The sequence below is a fragment of the Pristiophorus japonicus genome, chromosome 2 (assembly GCF_044704955.1).
Source record: "Pristiophorus japonicus isolate sPriJap1 chromosome 2, sPriJap1.hap1, whole genome shotgun sequence".
NCBI lineage: Eukaryota > Metazoa > Chordata > Chondrichthyes > Pristiophoridae > Pristiophorus > Pristiophorus japonicus.
In genome coordinates, this window is record NC_091978.1 from 293,351,651 (window position 1) to 293,374,702 (window position 23,052).

General features: G+C 43.9%; 1 protein-coding gene across 2 annotated transcripts in view; it reads left to right on the plus strand.

Annotated features, from left to right (window-relative positions):
- The window catches only part of anapc10 (anaphase promoting complex subunit 10), an 82,531-nt gene extending 59,808 nt beyond the window's left edge, over positions 1 to 22,723 (plus strand). For both annotated transcript variants that reach the window (XM_070865029.1, XM_070865038.1), the window contains exon 5: positions 22,330 to 22,723. In XM_070865029.1, the coding sequence (XP_070721130.1) occupies positions 22,330 to 22,560 (231 nt within the window). In that variant the 3' untranslated portion in view covers positions 22,561 to 22,723. The remainder of the gene's footprint in view (positions 1 to 22,329) is intronic.
- The last annotated feature ends 329 nt before the right edge of the window (positions 22,724 to 23,052 follow it).

Consider the following 23,052-nt stretch of genomic DNA (forward strand, 5'->3'; position numbering starts at 1 on the left):
TGGAGCAAGCCCTGTGAAGATTACTTAGCCTTGCCACAAATGTTGCAGGGAAAGGTAAATATAACTGAGAAAATACTTTGATAGTAATTCCTTCCCTTTCTTCCCCTCGCCGTTTTAAGTCGCTCTTTATTTGTACTGCACAGCAACACTAAGACATTTACTTCAGGTACTTTTTGCTGAATCTATTAAATTCATTATGCAATGAAAGTAGCATTATGCATTAACACTGAAATCTGGGGCTATTTGTTCCCATCCATCCCTTCTGTGCCAGTGCTTTGCAAGATCAGTACATCTGAATCTGTACACCTGTCTCAGGCCACTAACTTGCAAGCCTGCCCCCCTAGCAGGGCCAAGCATCAGAAAGACGGAGGAAATTAGAATGCAGCTGCAGACCTGAGCTTTGTGCTCGGGAATGGACATTCCCCAGGGCAAAGGTTAGAAATGTTGTTCCCCATGAGTGTTTAGCCACCATTGCAATGACACAGCAGATTATGTCATGTGTCCACTCAAACTTGAATTTAAATGTTTTCTTGTATTTGTTATTGTATAAATATTATACCTCATGACTACTGATATGAACCAATATTGACATAACCCATGGCTCCAAATAGGTGCAGTACATGTGGAATGTTATCAATCTATTGTCAGGTAGTCCAATCTACTCTGTTCAAGTTTATCACACGATGGCCTTCAAAATAATTTTTGTACCACCGTACCAGAAAAATATTAATTTCACTGAGTGTGTCCAACACCATAAATGTTTAGGTAAGGAACTTCAGCCTCAAGTAAAAGGAACTCCTTGAAATTTGTATATCTTCTATAGTTCTGAGAGTTGAGTGCTGTCAAACTAGGTGGTGTTGGCTGAGCAGTTCTTTTTTTTGTGTAGTCCCTCAAGCTCCCATCATACACTGAGCACTTCGCTTAAAAAAAAAAGTATTGTTAAGCATCCGCCCCAAAAAATGTTAAGCCAACATCAGCTTGAAACTGCGGAGAGTTGCTGAGCATCCAAACACACAACCAATGAGGCTGAGGTGCCTTGTATTATTAACCCCTGCAATTTATAAAATCACATTTAGTAATCAAATTAATATAATCAAAATATGAATACATTCCCTGTTATGCAGCTACATTTTTAATGTTTGTTTCAGGGTTTAACAATGGAAGCTCTGGTTCTGGTCTATATGTTCTATTTGATTATGTGCAAGGTATGTGGTTTGAAAGCCAGACTTCTCCCATGTCTCCATTTCTGTGGAACACTGCTCCATCATGTTTATAAATTTTCAGGCTCAACTGCAGAGTGAGGCAGTCCCTAGTTTCGTCTTTGTAAATGCAAACCCTTATTCATTAACTGCTGGGTAGGTTGTTGAGATGTGCTAAATTCTGGAAGATGTTCTATTTTAGTTATTGGCCCAGAAATCCCAGTCGGCGATCAAGGGAAAAAGTTAAAAAAAGATGAGCACCTACCTGTTCCTGCTGCTCCCATGCGAGTTTCTGGTCCTGAGGCCTCCACTTACTGCACGTCTGGACGTGCGCAGGGCTGGAGCTGCAGTCACATGGCTCTGGGCAGCCAATCCAGGTAAAGTATATACTTAGTCATAATAATAGGAACTCCGTAAGTTGGAATTCCCATTGTTATGAATGGAACCCCCCACCCCCGCCCTCCAACACACAACTCTAATAAAAAAAGAAAGAATACACCACACATTTTTATTAATTTAAATTAGTTATTTATGTATTATAAAAAAAAATACCGATTTTTTTTTTTTTAAGTTTTTTTTTAATTATGGTCTAAAATGAACTTACTGTAGTGGGAGAGTTTTGAACTAATTAAAAAAAAAGTTATAATGTTTTTGTGTATTTTAAAACTCTTATGCCTGCTTTTATTAGGCGCAAGAGTTTTCAGGACATCCACTGGGCAAGATATGGGTAAATACCGCAATCTTGCCCATGTGAATGTTCTGGATGTAGAGATGCAGAGGATCTGTCAAGCTTGACAGATCGGAAAAGCCGGTTTTGTACGCTGAAAACCGGCTTTTGCAATGCCTTCCGAGGTCCGTACACACGCCGTATGGACTCGGGATGCCGGAATTTCTGGGCCAATGTTGCACAGAACTTTAAAATTATGTTTACAGTCGGTTAGAATTCTCTAACAACCCGCCAGCGCCCAATTGCCGCCCAAAAGACCGCGAAGATTCCCAAGATTATCGCCGGCGAAAACTTACCCCAAAATATAAAAAATCCACCCAGTGAAAAAAATTGGCGTTGCGGCCCGATTCTCGATGAAAAAGTGGAATTTAGGGTCAATTGGGCGGTTCCTAAAGAAAATGGGCGATAAATTTTAAAAATCACTAAAAATTTACCCCAAGGCTGCAGGTTGGGCTTAAGAGCAGAAAAACACACATTTTTTTCAAAAAACAGAACATAAAAAATCATTAAAACATTCTCTAATACCCTTTTAACCTAAATCACAACAGAATTTCAAAATAATGAGTAAAAAAACAATTACTAACCTTTTTCTTGCAGAGCTACTCACCTACCGCCCAGCTCCGCTAATTCTCATGGGTGTTTTTTTTTCATACTTACGGGTCACCACTGAGCCATGGTGGACGCCGGCAGTCCGCTCCCCAGCGGTACCTCAACCGCCGGCGTGACTCAGGTGGACAATTTCTCGCTGACCTGGTTATTACCCACAATGGCCAATACCGCCCAGAAACCGGGCAGTAAGCCAATGCAATTGCTAGCTCGTGTTCTTTTAATGCATTTTTAGTATTACATCATATTTTCTACACTATGTTCCAATAACAACAACTTGTATTTATATAGCGCCTTTAACATAGTAAAATGTCCCAAAGTGCTTTGCAGGAGTGTTATAAGACAAAGATTGACACTGAGCCACAAGAAGAAATTAGGGCAGATGACCAAAAACTTGATCAAAGCGGTAGGTTTTAAGGAGAGTCTTTTATAAAAAAAAAAGAGAGATTGAGAGGAGGACAGGTTTAGGGAGGGAGTTTGAGCTTGGGGCCTCGGCAGCTGAAAGCACGGCCACCAATGGTTGAGCAATTATAATCAGGGATGCTCAAGAGGACAGGATTTAAGGAGCGCGGTTATCTCGGGGATGGGGGGGGGGGGGCGTTGTGAGGTTGATAGAGATTGGGAGGGGTGAGGCCATGGAGGGATTTGTAAACAAGGATGGGAATTTTGAAATCGAGGTGTTGCTTAACTGGGAGCCTGATTAGTTTTTCTCTCCCACCTCGTTTTCCCCCATCACCCTCCCGTCTCCCAGCAAATAGATTTTGGTACACATTTAAGAGCAGTATACTGATACTTCTAGGTCAGGGACATGGGGCTCCATTTTCCCTGTTCATTTGTGCTGTTATTTTTGGTGCGTGATTTTTTTTTTTGCATATTTATTTTTTTCAAAGTTTTCCTCTGTGATCTGCACCAGCTTAACTGACTTAGTTATGATTTTTCTAGGCCAGTTTTTTTTTAATGTCATGTTCCCTCATGTCTGTGCCATTTTTTTCAATTGTTTGCAGTTTGGCCAACATTTTTTCTTATATTGGAGTATCTGGCCACTGCCAAAAAACCTTCTGGTGAGTTTAAAAAAAAAGGCGCACATTCACAAATCTGCGCTGAAAGGCACCATTGTTTTTAAATTGAAGATTTTGGACCGAGTCAAGAACACTGTCAAAATCAATAATAAAGTTCCATTTTTTTTTAAACCTGTCAACGTAAAAGTGTAAATTTGTTGGATTTCAGAAGTTCTCTTTTTTAACTCACTCACACGCTATCACCAAACATCTTGAAGCAGGGCTGGGGGGTCGTAGATTTAGCTGGCAGAATCAGCCCCGCGCCCGGACACACTACTCTAGGCTCGGCTACAAAACAAGCTGCGGGTGGGAGGGGGGGGGGTGGGTAGTAGAAGAGAGAGGGAGGGGGACACCGAACGAAAGGCTTGGAGCCTGGGGAGAGAAAAGTCACAGGACTCCAATTAAGCGGGTGGGGTGGGTGGTGGAGAGAGGAGAAGTCACAAGACCTTTTGGGTGTGGCCCGTCCATACAGACCTGGAGAGAGAGAACTGCAAACCTGTGCTGCCTGCTTTCCTGCCGTTTTTGAGCTTCTTTCAAAGGTTAAATTTAAGTATGGGGGCAAAATGTACAGTGCCATACCTTGTGTGAGCCTTCTGCATCATGGTGCTACGTAGGAACAATTGATTTGACTTCATCGCATCAGGAACATCAGAGCCCATAGGGTGCTGGGCAGGAGGCCTTGCCCACCTCTAGTATATCGTGACGGGCATTCGTACCTCCACCTGAGTAATGCAGACTGTCAGTAGGCTGCGTTTCCGCAAAAGTTGTAAGTGAGATCTGTGAGGTAGACAAAGCAGACCTGCAACCGAGAAGCATCAGGAGGACTGCTTTGTCAGTTGAAGTGAAGGTTACAGCTGCACTTTCATTCTATGCCTCCGGATCGTTTCAAGCTACAACTGGGGATGTGTGCGCCATCTCTCAACATGCAACACATGTCTCCACTCGCCAGGTCACGGCTGCACTGTACGCGCGTAGGAATGACTTCATAAAGTTCCCAATGACCACCCAAGCAATCCATGACAGGGCTGTGGGGTTCTCCAGGATTGCTGGCTTCCCAAAGGTACAGGGCTGCATTGATTGTACCCACATTGCTTTGCGAGCACCTTTTGAAGGATTCTGAGATGTACAGGAACAGAAAAGGCTTCCACTCCATTAATGTGCAGCTCATATGTGACAACATGCATCATATCATGTATCATGTCAGTCAGTGCAAGATACCCTGACAGCACCCATGATGTGTTCATCCTATGCGACAACGTTATATCTGTCAAGTTTCAGCAGCAGCAGCAGCAGCCAGAAGGGCAGAGCTGGCTACTGGGCCACAAAGCATACGACCTCGCCACCTGGCTCATGACACTCCTACGCGTAACCCAGATGGAAGCTGACCGTCAATACAACATGTCACACATTGCGACGCGCAGCATCATTGAGAGGACCATCATCATCATTGGCAGTCCCTCGAAGCAAGGATGACTTACTTCCATGCCAAAAAGAGATGAGTTCACAGATGTGGCCCCGGCCTGCTGATGGTGTTGCCGCAGACTGAGGACTATTAGTATCTTGAAACAGCGTTTCCGATGCCTGGACCATTCCGGAGGCTACTTGCTGTACTCCTCTGAGATTGTCGGTCAGTTCACTGTTGTGTGCTGCATGCTGCATAACTTAGCCATCATGAGGCAGCAGCACCAGGTAGTGAAAGACCCACCTGCGGTGAGAATGGCTGATAATGATGTGGAAGATGCAGGTGATGAGCAGGAGGAGGAGGACAACGATGAGGATGAGGAAGCCATGCAAGTGCCTGAGGCCAGAGCATGACGGCGGAGGATGGTAGGCCACCGTGCCCCTTTAATGATTGCTCGAGCCTTGCGCCAGCAGCTCATCCGTGAACACTTTATTGATGCCTGAGGGCTCAGCGACAACTATTCCACATGGACATGTTTACTGTTTGGAGCTGTTCCATAATGATGTGTTGTGTTAATGGAACATGATTCCGTTTTAATGTAACATATATTTTATTCAAAAGTTTACAATGTACTTAACTTTAATAAAATTATTCTTGTATCAAACTTTACTTTAATATCACTCTTTAAGATCACTTAACTTGTAAATTTACATAGCTTACAAAAAACTTTTAATTTGATAACAGTTACAACAGTAACAATAATAGCAGCAAAGAAAGGCTGCACCCATCTCTCATCCCCGTTATTCTAAGACTGCCCGTGGTGCTTGATCTTGGACACTCCACCACTCCTGCCCACAGTGTTTCTGGACTCGATACCAAGCTTATTCTTTCTAACATCTCAGGTACTGCGCATCTCTTAAGGGTGGGGGGCTTTGGTATCAGGCGGCGAGTTGGGAGGCCCTGTAGGCAAGTTGGAGGGCCCGGCTTTGGGTTCTTCAGAGGCTGGTGTGGGGATTGGAGTGGGAGCGACAGTTGATTCTCTTATTGCAGCAGCTAACTCCAACATGCCGTCCCTCATGCGCCCTGACAGTGTCAACGACCTACAACATTCCCTCTCATGGTCAGTGACATGGTTTGCACTACCTCTATCATTCCCTCCCTCATGGCCACTATTCCCTCACTGATGGTCCCGGATATCATTCCCATTTCTCGTGCCATTGCTGTTACTTCTCCTGACAGTCCCGCTACTTCATCGCTCACCCCACTGATGACGTCCAGGAGTGATCGGGTAAGGTCAATGCTCTCCGCACTCAATGACATCATCTGTTAGATCCTGCACGTTAGGAGAGTGCGGTTGAGCTCTCCTTCCCCTCCTCCCCGTGGGTGTGGCTCGCACCCCAACACTGGGACCCGCAGCCTGGGACGGTGCGGCCCTGGATATGCCTCACTGCACCCCACCACTGGGACCCGCAACCTCAGAAGATATGAAATCATGGAATGTCCCATCAACACTCAAACCACGAGTCAAAGAAGGGGCTGTCACCTCCGTGAGCAGCACCTCCTCCAAAGTAAGTACATCAGTGGGAGCTTCATCCAGCTCCACTCCCTCACCCTCATCCCCATGTTCTTGGTCTGGAGGGTTGGATTGGAAGATGTTCTCCTCTTCAGGCTCATCATACAAAAGAAATAGGAGCAGGAGTAGGCCATATGGCCCATCGAGCCTGCTCTGCCATTTAATATGATCATGGCTGATCCGATCATGGATTCAGGGCCACTTCCCTGCCTGCTTCCTATAACCCCTTAATCCCTTATCGGTTAAGAAACTGTCTACCTCCATCTTAAATTTATTCAATGTCCCAGCTTTCACAGCTCTCTGAGGCAGCGAATTCCACAGATTTATAACCCTCAGAGAAGAAATTCCTGCATCTGTTTTAAATGGGTGGCCCATTATTCTAAGATTATGCCTCCTAGTTCTAGTCTCCCCTAGAATCTGAATACTCTGCATTGTCAGGGTTGGTCTCAAGTTCTGCAAAATATAACACAACAGTCAAATGGTTAGCAGCAGAGGGGGCAGGTTGGGTGGCATGAATAGGCTCACACATCGCAGGCCAGGCAGCAGGTTGATTTGAAGGACCATGATGAATTTTCAGCAATTACCCTCTCTCTCAAGTGTGGGCTAGCTTGTGCAGTACTGGTTGCTTTTTTCTAGGCAGGACCCATCAAAGCAGTGACCCTCTCTTCCAAGAGTGTCAGTGGGTGCAGATTTGCTGGGCCTCCTCTTGTTCGAGTTCTTTCCCTTTTATTATGTGCCACCTTCCTCTGCAAGTTCCACAGATTTACAACCCTCAGCGAAGAAATTTATCCTGATCTCAGTTTTAAATGCGCAACCCCTTATTCTAAGATCATGCCCTCTAGTTCTAGTCTCCCCCATCAGTGGAAACATTTTCTCTGCATCCACCTTGTCAAGCCCCCTCATAATCTTATACATTTCGATAAGATCACCTCTCATTCATCTGAATTCCAATGAGTAGAGGCCTAACCTACTCAAGCTTTCCTCATAAGTCAACCCCCTCATCTCCGGAATCAACCTAGTGAACCTTCTCTGAACTGCCTCCAAAGCAAGTATATCCTTTCATAAATATGGAAACCAAAACTGCACGCAGTATTCCAGGTGTGGCCTCACCAATACCCTGTATAGCTGTAGCAAGACTTCCCTGCTTTTATACTCCATCCCCTTTGCAATAAAGGCCAAGATTCCATTGGCCTTTCTGATTACTTGCTGTACCTGCATACTACTAACCTTTTGTGTTTCATGCACAAGTACCTCCAGGTCCTGCTGTACTGTGGCACTTTGCAATCTTTTTCCATTTAAATAATAACTTGCTGTTTGATTTTTTTTCTGCCAAAGTGCATATCCTCACACTTTCCAACATTATACTCCATCTGCCAAATTTTTGCCCACTCATTTAGTCTGTGTGTCCTTTTGCAGATTTTTTGCACACATTGCTTTTCCTCCCATCTTTGTATCGTCAGCAAACTTGGCTACGTTACACTTGGTTCCTTCATCCAAGTCGTTAATATAGATTGTAAATAATTGGGGTCCCAGCACTGATCCCTGCAGCATCCCACTAGTTAATGGTTGCCAACCAGAAAATGAACCATTTATCCCGACTCTCTCTTTTCTGTTAGTTAGCCAATCCTTTATCCATGCTAATATATTACCCCCAACCCCGTGAACTTTTATCTTGTGCAGTAACCTTTTATGTGGCACCTTGTCAAATGCCTTCTGGAAGTCCAAATACACCACATCCTTTGGTTCCCCTTTATCCACCCTGTTCGTTACATCCTCAAAGAATTCCAGCAAATTTGTCAAACATGACTTCCCCTTCATAAATCCATGCTGACTCTGCCTGACCGAATTTTGTTTTTCCAAGTGTCCTGCTACTACTTCTTTAATAATGGACGCCAGCATTTTCCCAACCACGGATGTTCAGCTAACTGGTCTATAGTTCCCTGCTTTTTGTCTGCCTCCTTTTTTAAATAGGGACATTACATTTTCAGTTTTCCAATCTGCCTGGACCGCCCCAAAATCCAGGGAATTTTGGTAAATTACAACCAATGCATCCACAATCCCTGCCGCTACTTCTCAAGACCCTAGGATGCAAGCCATCAGGTCCAGGGGATTTATCTGCCTTTAGTCCAATTATCTTACTGAGTACCAGCCCCTTAGAGATTGTGTTAAGTTCCTCTCCCCCTATAGCCCCTTGACTATCCATTGTTGGGATATTGTTAGTGTCCTCTACTGTAAAGACTGATACAAAATATTTGTTCAGAATTTCTGCCATCTCATGTTCCCCATTATTAATTCCCCGGTCTCGTCCTCTAAGGGACCAACATTTACTTTAGCTACTCTTTTCCTTTTTATGTACTCTAAACTCTGCCTGCAGGACCTCATCCCTCTTTCTACCTATGTCATTGGTACCGATGTGAACCATGACCTCTGCCTAATCACCCTCCCCCCGCCCCCCCAGAATGCCCTGCATCCGCTCAGTGGCATTCTTGACCCTGGCACCAGGGAGGCAACATACCATCCTGGAGTCACGTTTGCGGTCATAGAAACGCCTGTCTGCTCCCCTGATTATCGAATCCCCTACCACTATAGCTCTTCCATTTTTCTTCCTTCCCCCCCCTCCTCTGTGCAGCTGAGCCACCCGTGGTGCCATGGACTTGGCTCTGGCTGCACTCCCCGGAACCACCAACCCCCCGCCAGTACTCAGAACAGAATACTGGTTGGAGAGTGCGATGGACTCAGAGGATTCCTGCACTGCCTGCCTAGTCCTCCTCTTCTGTCTGCTGGTCACCCACTCCTTATCTTCCTGCATTCTTAAGCTGCGGGGTGATCGCCTCTCGAAACGTACTATCCACGTTGCTCTCAGTCTCGCGGATGCACCGCAGTGACCCCAGCTGCCGCTCAAGCTCCAAAACATGGAGCTCGAGTTGGTGCAGCTGGAGACGCCTGCACACATGGTCGTCCAGGCTGCACGAAGCATCCAGCATTTCCCACATGCCACAGGATATGCAATCCACGGGACTGAGCTGCACTGCCATCCCTCTAGTTACACTCGCAACTATCGAGTAGAACTAAACTCTACACCTTAGCACAACATATCCAGCCGCTACACAGCAAACAGCTGATTTAGTTAACTGGTTCTGCTTAGATAATAAAGATCACATATGTTTAATTCTAGTTCCTAACTTACAACAATGCCCAAGGTTTCTTAAAGAAAAGAAAAATACTCACCAATCCACCAGACAATCACTTACCTGCTTGGCTGTGATGTCACACTTCAATTTTTGATTTTTTTAACTTTTTTTACCCGACCTGCCGCTGCTCCAAACTGCTGCCGCCCTTTGCACTCCCACGCCCGCTCGGGTCTCGCGATGCTGGCTGCTGCTCCCAATCTGCCGCCGCCCTTTGTACTCCCACGCCCGCTCAGATCTCGCGATGCTGGCCGCTGCTCCCGATCTGCAACTTGGTTCCAGCGTTTCTTCATTTCTTTGGGTGGAACTTTTATGTGACCTCTGCTGATGTCCAGCTCCTGCCATCTGTTTTTCAATCACAGGAACTAGTGCCTCCACTTCATGCTGTAAGAAATTCATGGTCTTTGCGCCGTGTTACATCTTGTATGCTGCAGCTGCGATTCTCCCAATACTCTCATAACACTCCTCACACACACAACTGGCTCTTTAAAAATGGCCGATTGCCAAATGCGAGCTGTACTAAGCATGCACGTCCATTGGAACGACGTCAAAAACATAACTTTTTTCCCGTGCATGCGCAGAAGGAGCGGCTTCGTTTTTCGGTGCAGACAGCAGGCTCCACCCTCCTCCTCCCCCCCCCCCCCCCCCCCCCCCCCCCCCGAGGTGACTGGACACGCTGCGCAGTACCAAATTCGAATTATACATCAGGGAAACTTTAGCAAAATATTTCTGGCCTGGAAAAATGGGTGTAACTCTGGCAATACGCCAGAAACTGGCTTGGGGAAAATTGAGCCCATGGTGTTGGGTCAGCTCAATTTGCCTGACTGTGTCACAGTAATGCATCCTAACTGTCTGCCTCAAAGACAATTTTGTTGCTCTATGTATTTTCTTTACCATGTGATCAATTCAGTCCTCTTTAAAGATGTGACTGCCCGAAACAATGGTACTTTATGCTGTGCTGTTACAGATGAGACATCATTGCAGGATTTGAGCTATTGGACAAATGCAATCTCAAAAGATATTTTGGTTATATTGGGCCAGATTTTGCTGTCAAAATAACGGTGAGGCTAATGGCATTTCCATTATTTATGCGTAAATGGTATAGCAATTTCAGGCGAGGGACAGATGCGTGATTAAATGCCAATATCCAAAATTTGTTGTTCGAGTTGTGCCACTCTGCCGTTAGCTTTGCAAAAATAGCATTTTGCTGTCTGCCTCATCATTGCTATGCATTGAATGTCATGAAGTTGCTTTATTTGTGCAGTAGATAGGAACTAAATCCGATGCAGATATTTAGAGCTAGTAATTACGAGCGTAAGTAGCTTTTTAACAATGTGATAAGTGTTCGTGACTGCCAATCAACTTCTCTGGCACTGAAAATTAAATATAAGTGTCGAGTCTCGTTCCTTCAGGTTGTGAATTGTTTTATGAAATTTTAAAAATTACAAATATTAAATTTTTTAAATGTTCTTTTTCTTTCCATCTCTTTTTTTTTTCTTTCCCTCTCTTTATTTCTCTTTTTGTGCCTGATTTGACATTGAATTTGCCCCCTCTAATTCACCCTGCTTTTCAGTCCTGCTGTTTATTTCTCAATCCTTAAATTTTATTGGTTAAAGAAATACACAGTTGTGTTTGCCCTGTTCACTTAGGTCCCAGATGCCTTCTTGCCCTCGCTGTGCCATAATCAGCTCGCACTTTCAGCAATTGATTGGTCACAGATTTATTGAGCTGAAGGATGCAGGGGCAATTGCAACCAACAGGAGTGCAATTGCCCCTGCATTAGATGCCCTGTTCGAGCAAAATTTGGCTCATTATCCAAACTGGTTAAGGCCAGGATCTGAAGTTGAAATTAATAGATGCACTTGCATTGTAAGAATGCTCCAATACCACCCCCCCCCCCCTTTTCAGGTATAATTTTTATTCTGTACTTTTACCCAACAAACTAAATAGTAGCTTTTAATTTCAGTGATTTTAAAATAGTTCTTCAATTGGATTGCTTGTGACTTGAATGGAGAATTGCTTCCATTTACGACTTGGAGCTAAAATAGGAAATTAATTAGGATGTCCATTTGAAATTTATTCGATTTAGTTCTTAGCTTAGCAGCTGCATCTGAAACATAACGGGGCCGAAATTCAGGGTCCGAATAAGGCCCGTTACCGCCGTAATGCGGCGGAATCAAATGGCCACCGCGTTGCAGTCAATGGGTCGCCCTGACCCAAATTTAGCTCGGGGATTTTCTGGCCTATTCCCATTTCCACCCCACTGCTGCCGTCCACCGCAAGCTCATCATCAAAACGCGTACCCCCGCTCTCCTGCACCTCCAGAATATTCCGACCAAAATTCTAGTGGAAAAAATAGTTGCCCCACCACACGGTACCCCCGACAGCTTTCTCTGTCAGTGCACCTTCTCTTGACTGTGCGCAGTCTGGCAGCGCTGCAGCCCTTCAAGGGGAGCAGCCGCCATTCCCGATTGCCGGCAAATTATTGCTCCTGGTTCGGCTAGGCCGCCAACAGGCAGCCTGACCCCCTCTTGGGTGCCAGTCCACTGGCCTGTCCGAAACCCTCCCTGGTGGTCCAGTGGCCGAAGCTAAAAAAAAATCCCCGATTCGCTCCCTTTTAACAGAGGAGAGAGAGAGGGTGGTGACAGCAGCGGAGATTCGATCCTGCCCCAACTTCCGCCCCTCAGCAGGACTTACCGCCGCACTTCTGCCCCCACTATGACCGACTTCTGGTCCAACATCCAAAAAATTTCCAAGTGCCTAAAATAGACCCAAAGTCCGCCTCATCGCTCCCGGTGGTAAAACCAGCTAGGAAATCGTTGGTGAGCCAGCTTTCTGGCGTGCCTGAATTTCGGCCCCAACAGCTTTAATCACGGGTTTTGTGGCTGCTAACTTTTAATTATATTTTGGTACAAGAATGACTTCATGTTTGTTTTTCATTAATTTTTTCACACTTTGCTAGATTTTGCATTTTGATCCATGTAAATTCCTCACGGTTTGATTAAAGTTTCTTTATTTTTAGTTGACGTGTCAAATGAAAAACAATACCTGACTCTCTTTAAATGAACATTTCTGATTTATCCATTCTGTGTCCTGAACAATGCTGTATTAGAATCACTAACTTTCAGCAATGCAACTGTGGTGCATTGAGGTTCGAAAAATGAGTTCAAATCCACTTGAAATTTAAAAGTACATAATTTTAAACTGTTTTATAGTGTCAGCGAGCAGCGTATATGTTGACTATTAACACACGGTTATTGTACTGGTGGTTAACATCCTAATGGTCAGGCAGGGAGAGGCAGAACATGACAAATGCTTGAATATTGTAAATGCTGCTTATGCTGAAAAATGATTTATTGTAAAAAAAATAACTTTCACGGTATCTTTAATGAGGATGTTAGCATTTTTGAAGTTTTGATGTAATAAGAACATAACATAAGAAATCAGAACAGGAGTAGGCCATACGGCCCCTCGAGCCTGATCCGCCATTCAATAAGATCATGGCTGATCTGATCATGGACTCGGCTCCACTTCCCCGCCTGCTCCCCATAACACCTTATCATTTAAGAAACTGTCTATTTCTGTCTTAAATTTATTCAATGTCCCAGCTTCCACAGCTCTCTGAGGCAGCGAATTCCACAGATTTACAACCCTCAGAAGAAATTTCTCCTCATCTCTCTTTTAAATGGGCGGCCCCTTATTCTAAGATCATGCCCCATCAGTGGAAACATCCTCTCTGAATCCATCTTGTCAAGCCCCTCATAATCTTCTACGTTTCGATAAGATCACCTCTCATTCTTCTCAGTTCCAATGAGTAGAGACCCAGCCTACTCAATCTTTCCTCATAAGTCAAGCCCCTCATCCCCGGAATCAACTTGGTGAACCTTCTCTGAACTGCCTCCAAAGCAAGTGTATCCTTTCGTAAATATGGAAACCAAAACTGCACGCAGTGTTCCAAGTGTGGTCTCTCCAATATCTTGTATAGCAGTAGCATGACTTCCTTGGTTTTATACTCCATCCCCTTTGCAATAAAGACCAAGACACCATTGGCCTTCCTGATCACTTGCTGTACCTGCAGACTATCCTTTTGCGTTTCATGCACAGGTACCCCCAGGTCACGTTGTAATGCGGCACTTTGCAATCTTTCTCCATTTAAATAATAACTTGCTCTTTGATTTTTTTTTTCTGCATGACCTCACACTTTCCAACATTATACTCCATCTGCCAAATTTTGCCCACTTACTTAGCCTGTCTATGTCCTTTTGCAGATTTTTTGTGTCCTCCTCACACATTGCTTTTCCTCCCATCTTTGTATCATCAGCAAACTTGGCTACGTTACACTCAGTCCCTTCTTCCAAGTCGTTAATATAGATTGTAAATAGTTGGGGTCCCAGCACTAATCCCTGCGGCATCTCACTAGTTACTGGTTGTCAACCAGAGAATGAACAATTTACCCTGACTCTTTGTTCTCTGTTAGTTAGCCAATCCTCTATCCAGAGAATATTACCCCGTATGGCCTACTCCTGTTCCTATTTCTTATGTTCTTATGCTGCCTACCTGATGAGATTTCCAGCATTTTCTGTTTTTGTTCAGTAATATATTTTTATATGGTGCATTCCTGTAAGTATATTATTCCCCAATTCTCTGTACAATTATTGAAATACATGCACTTTTTTTAATGGACTTTGCTGTCGACTCCACTAAATGTTTTAGACTCACTTTGTCCCCACACTGTGGGACCTTCTGGAAGAGTTTTAAAATAGTATAATATTTTGGGTAGGCCACAGCTGGAGTATTGCATGCAATTCTGGTCGCTGTATTATAGGAAGGACGTGATCGTACGAGAGAAGGCACAGAGGAGATTTATTAGGATGCTGGCTGGAATGGAGAATCTTAGTTATGAGGACAGATTGGATAGGCTGGGTTTGTTCTCATTGGAACAGAGGAGGTTGAGAGGAGACCTCATTGAGGTAAACATAATGAGGGGCCTGGACATAGTGGCTAGTAAGGTAAGGGCCTATTTCCATTGGCGGAGGGGTCTATTACGAGGGGGCATAGTTTTAAGGTGGGTGATGGAAGGTTTAGAGGGGATTTGAGGGGGGTTTCTTGAAGCAGAGGGTTGTGGGGATCTGGAACTCGCTGCCTGGAGGATGGTGGATGCAGAAACCCTCACCACTTTTAAGAGATGGTTGGATGGGCACTTAAAAGTGCAGTAATCTGCAGGGTTACGGACCTAGAGCTGGTAATTGGGATTAGACTGGATGACCTTTTGTTGGCCGACACAGTATTAATGGCAAGTACTGTAGGGAATCTAATACGGCCAGGGTGATCTCCTGGACTAGTTTCGATCGCCTGGATCGGTCGGAGAGGAATTTTCCCAGCTTTTTTTCCTCCCTAAATTGGCCTGGGTTTTTATCTGGTTTTTGCCCCTCCCAGGAGATCACATGGCTCCGGTTGAGGTGGAGTGTAGAATGTTTCAATATAAGGGGTGTCGCAGTTGTGTTAGTTGGGCTGGGTGCTCTTTGCCTTTCCGTCATTGTTCATAGGTTTATACATAACCTTCAGGGCTGCTGACCAAGGGCTGTGTGGCTCTTTGTCGGTCGGCGTGGACACGATGGGCCGAAATGGCCTCCTTCTGCGCTGTAAATTTCTATGTTTTTATGTTTATCATGTAGTGTGTTTCACAAGTGTGGTGATTCAAAGAATATAGTGCACTTAGCATTTTTGTTTTTAAACTGCTTTAATCATTACAGCAACTGAGTTCACAATTGATCCATCAACACAGTAGATTCATTGTAGGAACACTGAAAGCTAAATTTTTTGAGTTTTCAACTAAATGAAGTGTTACAAAAATGTGAATGGGTGTAAAAGGATTTAGTAGTTTTTAAGCTTAATGCATGTGTTTGAAAGCTGTTTCTTCAGCGATGTGGGTGGCAGGTTATGCTAATGCATAATAGGTTGCTGTTGGCTCTCTACAGTTTGAGTAAGTGTTCAACCACTTGAAAAATTTTACCATTGTATGAGCTCAATCCAATTTAGCATTCCCAGATGACCTTAGAAAACGACATAATAATATACATCTAAACACATGTTAGTTGTCTCTAATGTGCTTTCCAGCATGTAAAATGTATTCATCTTTAGCTAAAAATAAATTGCAGATTTTATGTATGTTGGATACGCAATAGCTCAATAGACTGAATACTGTAAACTCCGAACAGGTACAAGCCTGGCTCTACTTTATTAGGGCCCAAAGTGATTACATGACAAGATAGCTGGCCTTTTATATCTGAGCCGTGCACACGTGTACACAGCCCAATGACCTCAGACAGCGGCGGCACCTGGTGGCTAGTAAACCCAAGCATACATACATGACAGTATCCTCCTTTAAGATATTAGTAACGGTCTTTTTACAAATTGAGGCGGTCCGGGCTTTCCGCCCTCGAGTTGAGCGTCTCAGTTCAACTCCAGCCTTGGGCAAGCGTTCTGGGTCTTATGACTGGGGGCTGGGTAGCCGATCTGATGGGAGTGGCAATGACCACATCAGGGATTGAAAGTCCAGATTCATTGATGACAGAGGAGTCCTCTGATGACTGAGGGTAGATTGATTGGTCACTGATTGTGTCTTCCTCAGACTGTTCTGGTTCATCTGTGTGCTGCAACTTTATCTGATGGACATGTTTCCTGCATGTCTGCCCATTCTTGAGCTTAACGATAAACACTCTGTTACCTTCCTTGGCCGTAACAGTACCGGCGATCCATTTGGGACCTTGACCATAATTCAGTACATACACATGATCATTGATAGAAATGTCGTGTGACACAGTAGTGCGATCATGATACCCTTGCTGACTTTGACGTGTCTATTCGACACGATTATTCAATTCAGGGTGGATAAGAGAGAGCCTGGTCTTGAGACCTCTCCATCAATAGTTCAGCAGGGGAGACCCCGGTAAGCGTATGGGGCCTTGTCCGCAACTAAGCAATATGCGTGACAAGTGAGGTTGCAGTGAGCATTGAGTTACATGTTTCATACTCTGCTTGATGGTTTGGACAGCACGCTCTGCTTGTCCTTGGATGCGGATTGGATTGATGCTGACCTCACATGTTTGATACCATTTGAGTTTCATGAACTCTTGAAACTCCATACTAGTGAAGCAAGATTCTTTGTCGCTTACAATGATGTCAGGCAGACCATGCGTAGCAAACATCTCACAAAGGCTCTCAATGGTAGCTGTGGCTATGCTGGATGACGTGATTGTACACTCTATCCACTTGGAATAAGCATTCACCACAACTAAGAACATCTTTCCCAGGAAGGGACCTGCAAAATCAATGTGGATTCTGGACCATGGTTTAGATGGCCATGACCACAGACTCGGCGGCAATTCCGCTGGTGCTTTACTAAGCTGCATGCATGTGTTGCACTGATGCACACATGATTCCAGATCAGAGTCCATTCCAGGCCACCATGCATGAGACCTGGCAATGGCTTTCATCATGACAATACCGGGTTGCATGCTATGTAGATTGTTGATTCCTGGATTCTTTTACCTCAATCTGGTTCAGCAAAATTACTGAAACGAATACCGTTTGTGCTTTAAACAAAGTAAGCTTTTATTTAAAAAGCAAATCCCGATCGGGGACTTTATCAGACAGAAGGAATGCATGTCTGTTCGAACGCACTCACTTCCTACGGACAAAGTGACGTTACATTGTAAAGGGACGATGGTTATACATTTTCGGCAAAAGATAAAAAGATAGGGCCAGAGTGACATCCTAGCTCAGCCCATCTCTTTTGATCCCTCCTTCCCTTTGTCCACTCATAAGCCGACCCAAGCATGGTCCGATTTTAAACAAAGACCTTCTGTCAATGTTTCAGGTTAATAACATGATTTAATAAGACCTTGAGGTTTTTCTGCAAGCTGTGGGTTTTGTTTCAATATGTGTTAGTGTTGTAACATTTCGCAGTCTCGAGTCTGAGATGTCATGGCTATTCCTCCATGAATTGTTTGTTAGCTTATACTGTCCCTATACAATTCCCACCTTCTCAACTTCAATGTCTCTATACATTTTTAAACATTCACAGATCATGCACAGATTTTTCTCTGCCTTTCTTGGGCATAGCAACACGATTACCCACAGTATACAATCTGATTGAATGGATAATTCGTCTTTGGTCTCCTCACATTTGCTTGGGTATGGCAGACCAATCACCACTAAGGATACAACGTTTCACAACCGATAATATCGGGTCCTGGCTGATCCAGGTCTTAATTTGTTGGGCTGTGACACGGGTTCCTTCACTTTCAAAAGCATCCATGACTAACAGTAGGTCTGCCGGTTGTGGCGTTTCCACTTCCAGTGTGGGCAACGGCAGACGGCTCAATGCATCGGCACAATTCTCAGTGCCAGGTCTATGGTGAATGACATAATCATAGGCAGATAATGTCAGCGTCTACCTCTGGATGCGAGCTGATGCATTGGTATTGATACCTTTATTTTCCGAAAACAATGAAATGAGTGGCTTGTGATCTGTTTTCAGTTCAAACCGAAGACCAAACGGGTACTGATGCATCTTTTTAACCCCATACGCACAGGCACAGGGCTAGTGCTTCTTTCTCTACCATGCTGTAGGCTCTTTCCGCCTTTGACAAACTTTTTGAAGCATATGCAACAGGTTGTAATTTGCCCGACTCATTAGCTTGTTGGAGCACGCAACCAACCCCATATGATGAAGCATCATAGACCAATACTAGATGCTTACATGGATCATAATGTACCAGCAGCTTGTTAGAGAAAAGCTTTATCTTGAGACGCACCCCAAACCCAGTTGTCGCCTTTTCTTAGCAGCATATGCAGTGACTCTAATAAGGTGCTCAATCTAGCTAAGAAATTACCGAAGTAGTTGAATAGACCCAGGAATGAACGCAGCTCCGTCACATTCTGAGGCTTGGGTGCATTTTTGATGGCCTTGGTTTTTGAGTCCGTAGGCCTGATACCGTCAGCAGCAATTTTCCTCCCCAGGAATTCGACTTCCGGTGCCATGAAGACGCACTTCGAGCATTTCAGTCTGAGTCCCACTTTGTCCAGACGATGTAGAACCTCTTCCAGGTTGTTCAGATGTTCGGCGGAGTCACGACCTGTGACCAGTATGTCATCTTGGAACACGAAAGTTCTGGGGACGGACTTCAGTAGACTCTCCATGTTCCTCTGAAATATGGCTGCAGCCGAGCGAATTCCAAAAAGGCACCTGTTATAGATAAACAGTCCTTTATGAATGTTGTTTCTTCGACATGTCGACCAGCTCCTGTGTCATGTCGGCTGACGTCTGATCCAGTTTTGTGAACGACTTCCCCCCGGCTAGCGTTGCAAACAGGTAATCAGTCTTCGGTAATGGGTATTGATCCTGTTTGGAAACTCAGTTGATCGTAATCTTGTAGTCTCCACAAATCCTGACAGTGCTATCACTTTTCAACATGGGAACAATGGGGCTGGCCCAATTGTTAAATTTGACCGGTGACATGATCCCTTCACACTGGAGTCTGTCCAATTTGATTTCGATCTTCTCCCTCATCATGTACGGAACTGCCTGAGCTTTATGATGGACTGGTCTTTCATCCGAGTCCACGTGGATCTGCACCTTGGCTCCCGTGAAATTGCCAATGCCTGGTTCAAACAATGAGGGGAACTTACTCGGCACATGGAATATCCTCCTCCGATGACAATGCTTTGATCTCGTTCCAGTTCCATTTGATTTTTTATAACCAGTTCCTGCCGAAAAGTGTTGGACCATTGCCTGGAACAATCCATAATGGTAAATTGTGAACCGCACCATCATACGACACCTTGATTACTGCACTGCCAATCACCGTTATTAGTTCTTTAGTGTACGTACACAACTTGGCATTGACTGGACTCGGCTTAGGCCTCACAGCCTTAGTATCCCACAGCCTGTCGAATGTCCTCCGGCTCATTATTGATTGACTCGCACCCGTGTCCAATTCCATCGATACCGGCACACCATTAAGTTTTACATTAATCATTATCGGTTGGCTCTTGGTTAGGAACGAATAAAGTCCATACACTTCCTCCTCTGGTATCTCGGATTGCATATCCGGATCCGCGCTTGACTGGTCATCATCCTCCACGTGGTGTGTCGCAGCATGCTTGCTCAGTTGCGGACACATGCGCTGCAGGTGGCCCACTCTCGAACAGCCTTTACAAATATACTGTTTAAACTGACACTGATGATGCCGATGATTTCCCCCACCACGCCAACACGGTGATATCGGATTCATTCCCGTTTCGCGTACGCAGTCGGATGGGCCCTGCCATATGATGCTCTGCCAAATGGCGATACTATCTTGTTTACAGTACTTGCCGACTTCCGATTTTTCAATGATATCTGCTTTAAGGTATTGCCATCGTCCTGCATGATTGGGCAATCATGATGGCCTTGCTCAAATCCAGCATCTCCGCCGCCAGTAGCTTATGCAGGATCACCTCGTGGTTGATGCTGATTACAAAGAAATCCCGCAGCATGTCTGCCAACGCAGTTTCGAACTTACACGGTCCAGCTAGATGTCTTGGATCGGCAACGAATTCCGATACATTCTGGCCCTCAGAATGAATGTGCATATAGAATCAATATCTTGAGATGATGATGCCCTCAACCATGAGGTGGACCGCCTGCGCCGAACTGCCTCTGTCTCTTCCTCCATTTTGTTGGCCATGAAGTACTGGTTCAAGCGGGCTACAAAGTCTGCCCAATCTTCTCCCTCCACGAATCACTCCAGAATTCCAATTGTGCTCATATTTGCATGCGAAGTTTCTTGTTACCTCATCGCCAAATGTTGTGTATGCAATAACTCAATAGACTAAATACTGTAAACTCCGAACAGGTATAAACCTGGCTCTACTTTATTAAAGCCCAAAGTGATTACATTACAAGATGGCTGGCCTTTTATACCTGGGCCGCACACACAGGCGCCACCTGGTGGCTAATAAACCCAAACATACATACATGACAATGTAGAAGCTCACGTTAATGTCGGTGAAACTACATTGAGTTAATACTCCAATATACAAACAAGTTATCCATTAAGTTTAATGTACAGAAACTGGGCTCTTTTGTCTTGATGTGAATACTCAGTGAACTGGTTTAAAGAAATCAAATGAATGATATGTAAATGTAATCAACCATAGCAGAGGTTTGCCAGCAAAATCTTTCTATAATCAAACAGTGCATGGGTGATTTATTATAGTTGGAAGTCTATTTGGGCCTTATACAGCCAAGTTAAACAATTATCTTTTAATTCAATACAATGCACTTTTTAATGTTACAGACAATTATGGTCGTTAGCCTAGCTACCTTTTAGCTATACTTCAGTACTGAAGTAAAATTTACACAATGTACTTTTTTGTTCCTCTTTCCTAATGGGGAAAAATACAGAGCTGCTCAATGTTATTGTTGGAAAAGACTAGAATATTGAGAAAGCAATCTTAGTATTTTTAACTCCATTTAATACTTCATCCTATAGTTTATGCAGGTGCACACTTTATTTTCTGTCCTAGCTTTTTCTCTTTCCTTCCCTCCTCACCCCACATACAACATTCATACAATTTTCTCAACTTCTTGCCCCAAAATCTTAGGTTCTTTAAAAAAACATCTTGGCTCAGCATTTAAGCATGGTGCTGGTCAGCTTCATCTTAATTCATTCGTTCTTAGCCCCAGCTCCTAAGTTCCATCATAACTTAGTGGTAGCACTCTTACATCAGAAGGTTCTGGGTTCAAGCGTCATTCCAGGACAAGCACATAATCTAGCCTGATACATCAGTGCTGTATTGTCGAAGGTGTTGTGCATGAGACGTTAACTGAGGGTCTGCCTGTTTAGATGAATGTAGAAGACTCAATAGGAGCACATGTTGACAAATCATAAGGGCATAGGCCATAATGGATGGAGTTAATCGGCTGTGTGCACGTGATTTCCTGATATGTGCTCCCAGCGACGAGGTTCCATGCCAGGAGAACGCAGTTGAAAAATATCCCCTAGTTTGTAGTAGTGCTAAATTTATTTAAAGACAGATGGTTCTGGTGCTCTTGATCTATACAATACAATTATATTTACATGTGATGCCCGTTCATTATAGTACAAAGCATTTTGGGTCTTGTATAGTTTCATTGACTGAGAATGAAGAAGATCTGGTTTAAGACTAATGGCTTGAAGGACATGTTTTTTTTTGCTGAGATTCAGTATGTAGTACCCTGTATGTGTGTGCCTTGTTTTCATATGCAACTTGATGCTAAATTTGTTTTTTAAATGATCAATTTTCTGTAGTTGCCCAGCATATTTTCAAACCCATGACTGATGACCTTCAGCTAAAACTTTACAAGTGTATTTGTGTTGGAACCGTTAAAAATTGATGAGCAGTTCTAAAGCTTGTTTTTCCTTGGGCTTAATGTGTCCTTTTTAATTAAAAAAAAACTTGTAGCCATTGTGCTGGATTTTTTTAATCCTTTAATGCTTGCAATAAAATGGAAACAATATTTAATACCTTGTCTTAATTTAACTACAGCAACTTGAACTGGTGGAGCCCAGCGGCTGGATTCACGTTCCACTTACTGATGTCAACAAGAAGCCAATCCGTACATTTATGATACAGATTGCTGTACTAGCAAATCATCAGAATGGAAGAGATACTCATATGAGGCAAATTAAAGTCTACACTCCAGTGGAAGAAAGTTCAATCGGCAAATTTCCGAGATGTACCACTATAGACTTCATGATGTATCGCTGCATTAGATGACTGAATATTAATGCAAATGTTGTTTTGACGCACTCTGAAGGCTATTTCAATGGCTGCTGGGTTTTCTTTTTTCTTAATTGGTGTAAAAATCATGAATTTTAATACTATATGGAATCAAAGTGTTCTACATTGAATGGAGGCAAAATAAAAAGGATGCCTCGAACCATGCATTTTGAGTGGTCATGATTGTTGCGGAGAAACCTGTGGCCCTGACTTGTCCTGCCTTTCCACCGATTGAGGACTGTAAGAAGTCTGAGTGGCAGGTCTGACTCGAGTTTAGCATTACAATAAACAAAGAGCCCCCTCATTTGTTTTCCAAACCAATAGTAGACCATTGCAAAGGCGAACTCATCCAGCTGTACAAAAAATTAACTTTTTCCACAGCCCCTCCTAAAAACATTAGCAGAAATCTAATTGAATTAAAATGCTGCAGTCCAAGCTGGCTTTGAAAAAATCCCACAGAACAAGAAAAATTATGACTCTTTAAAAAAT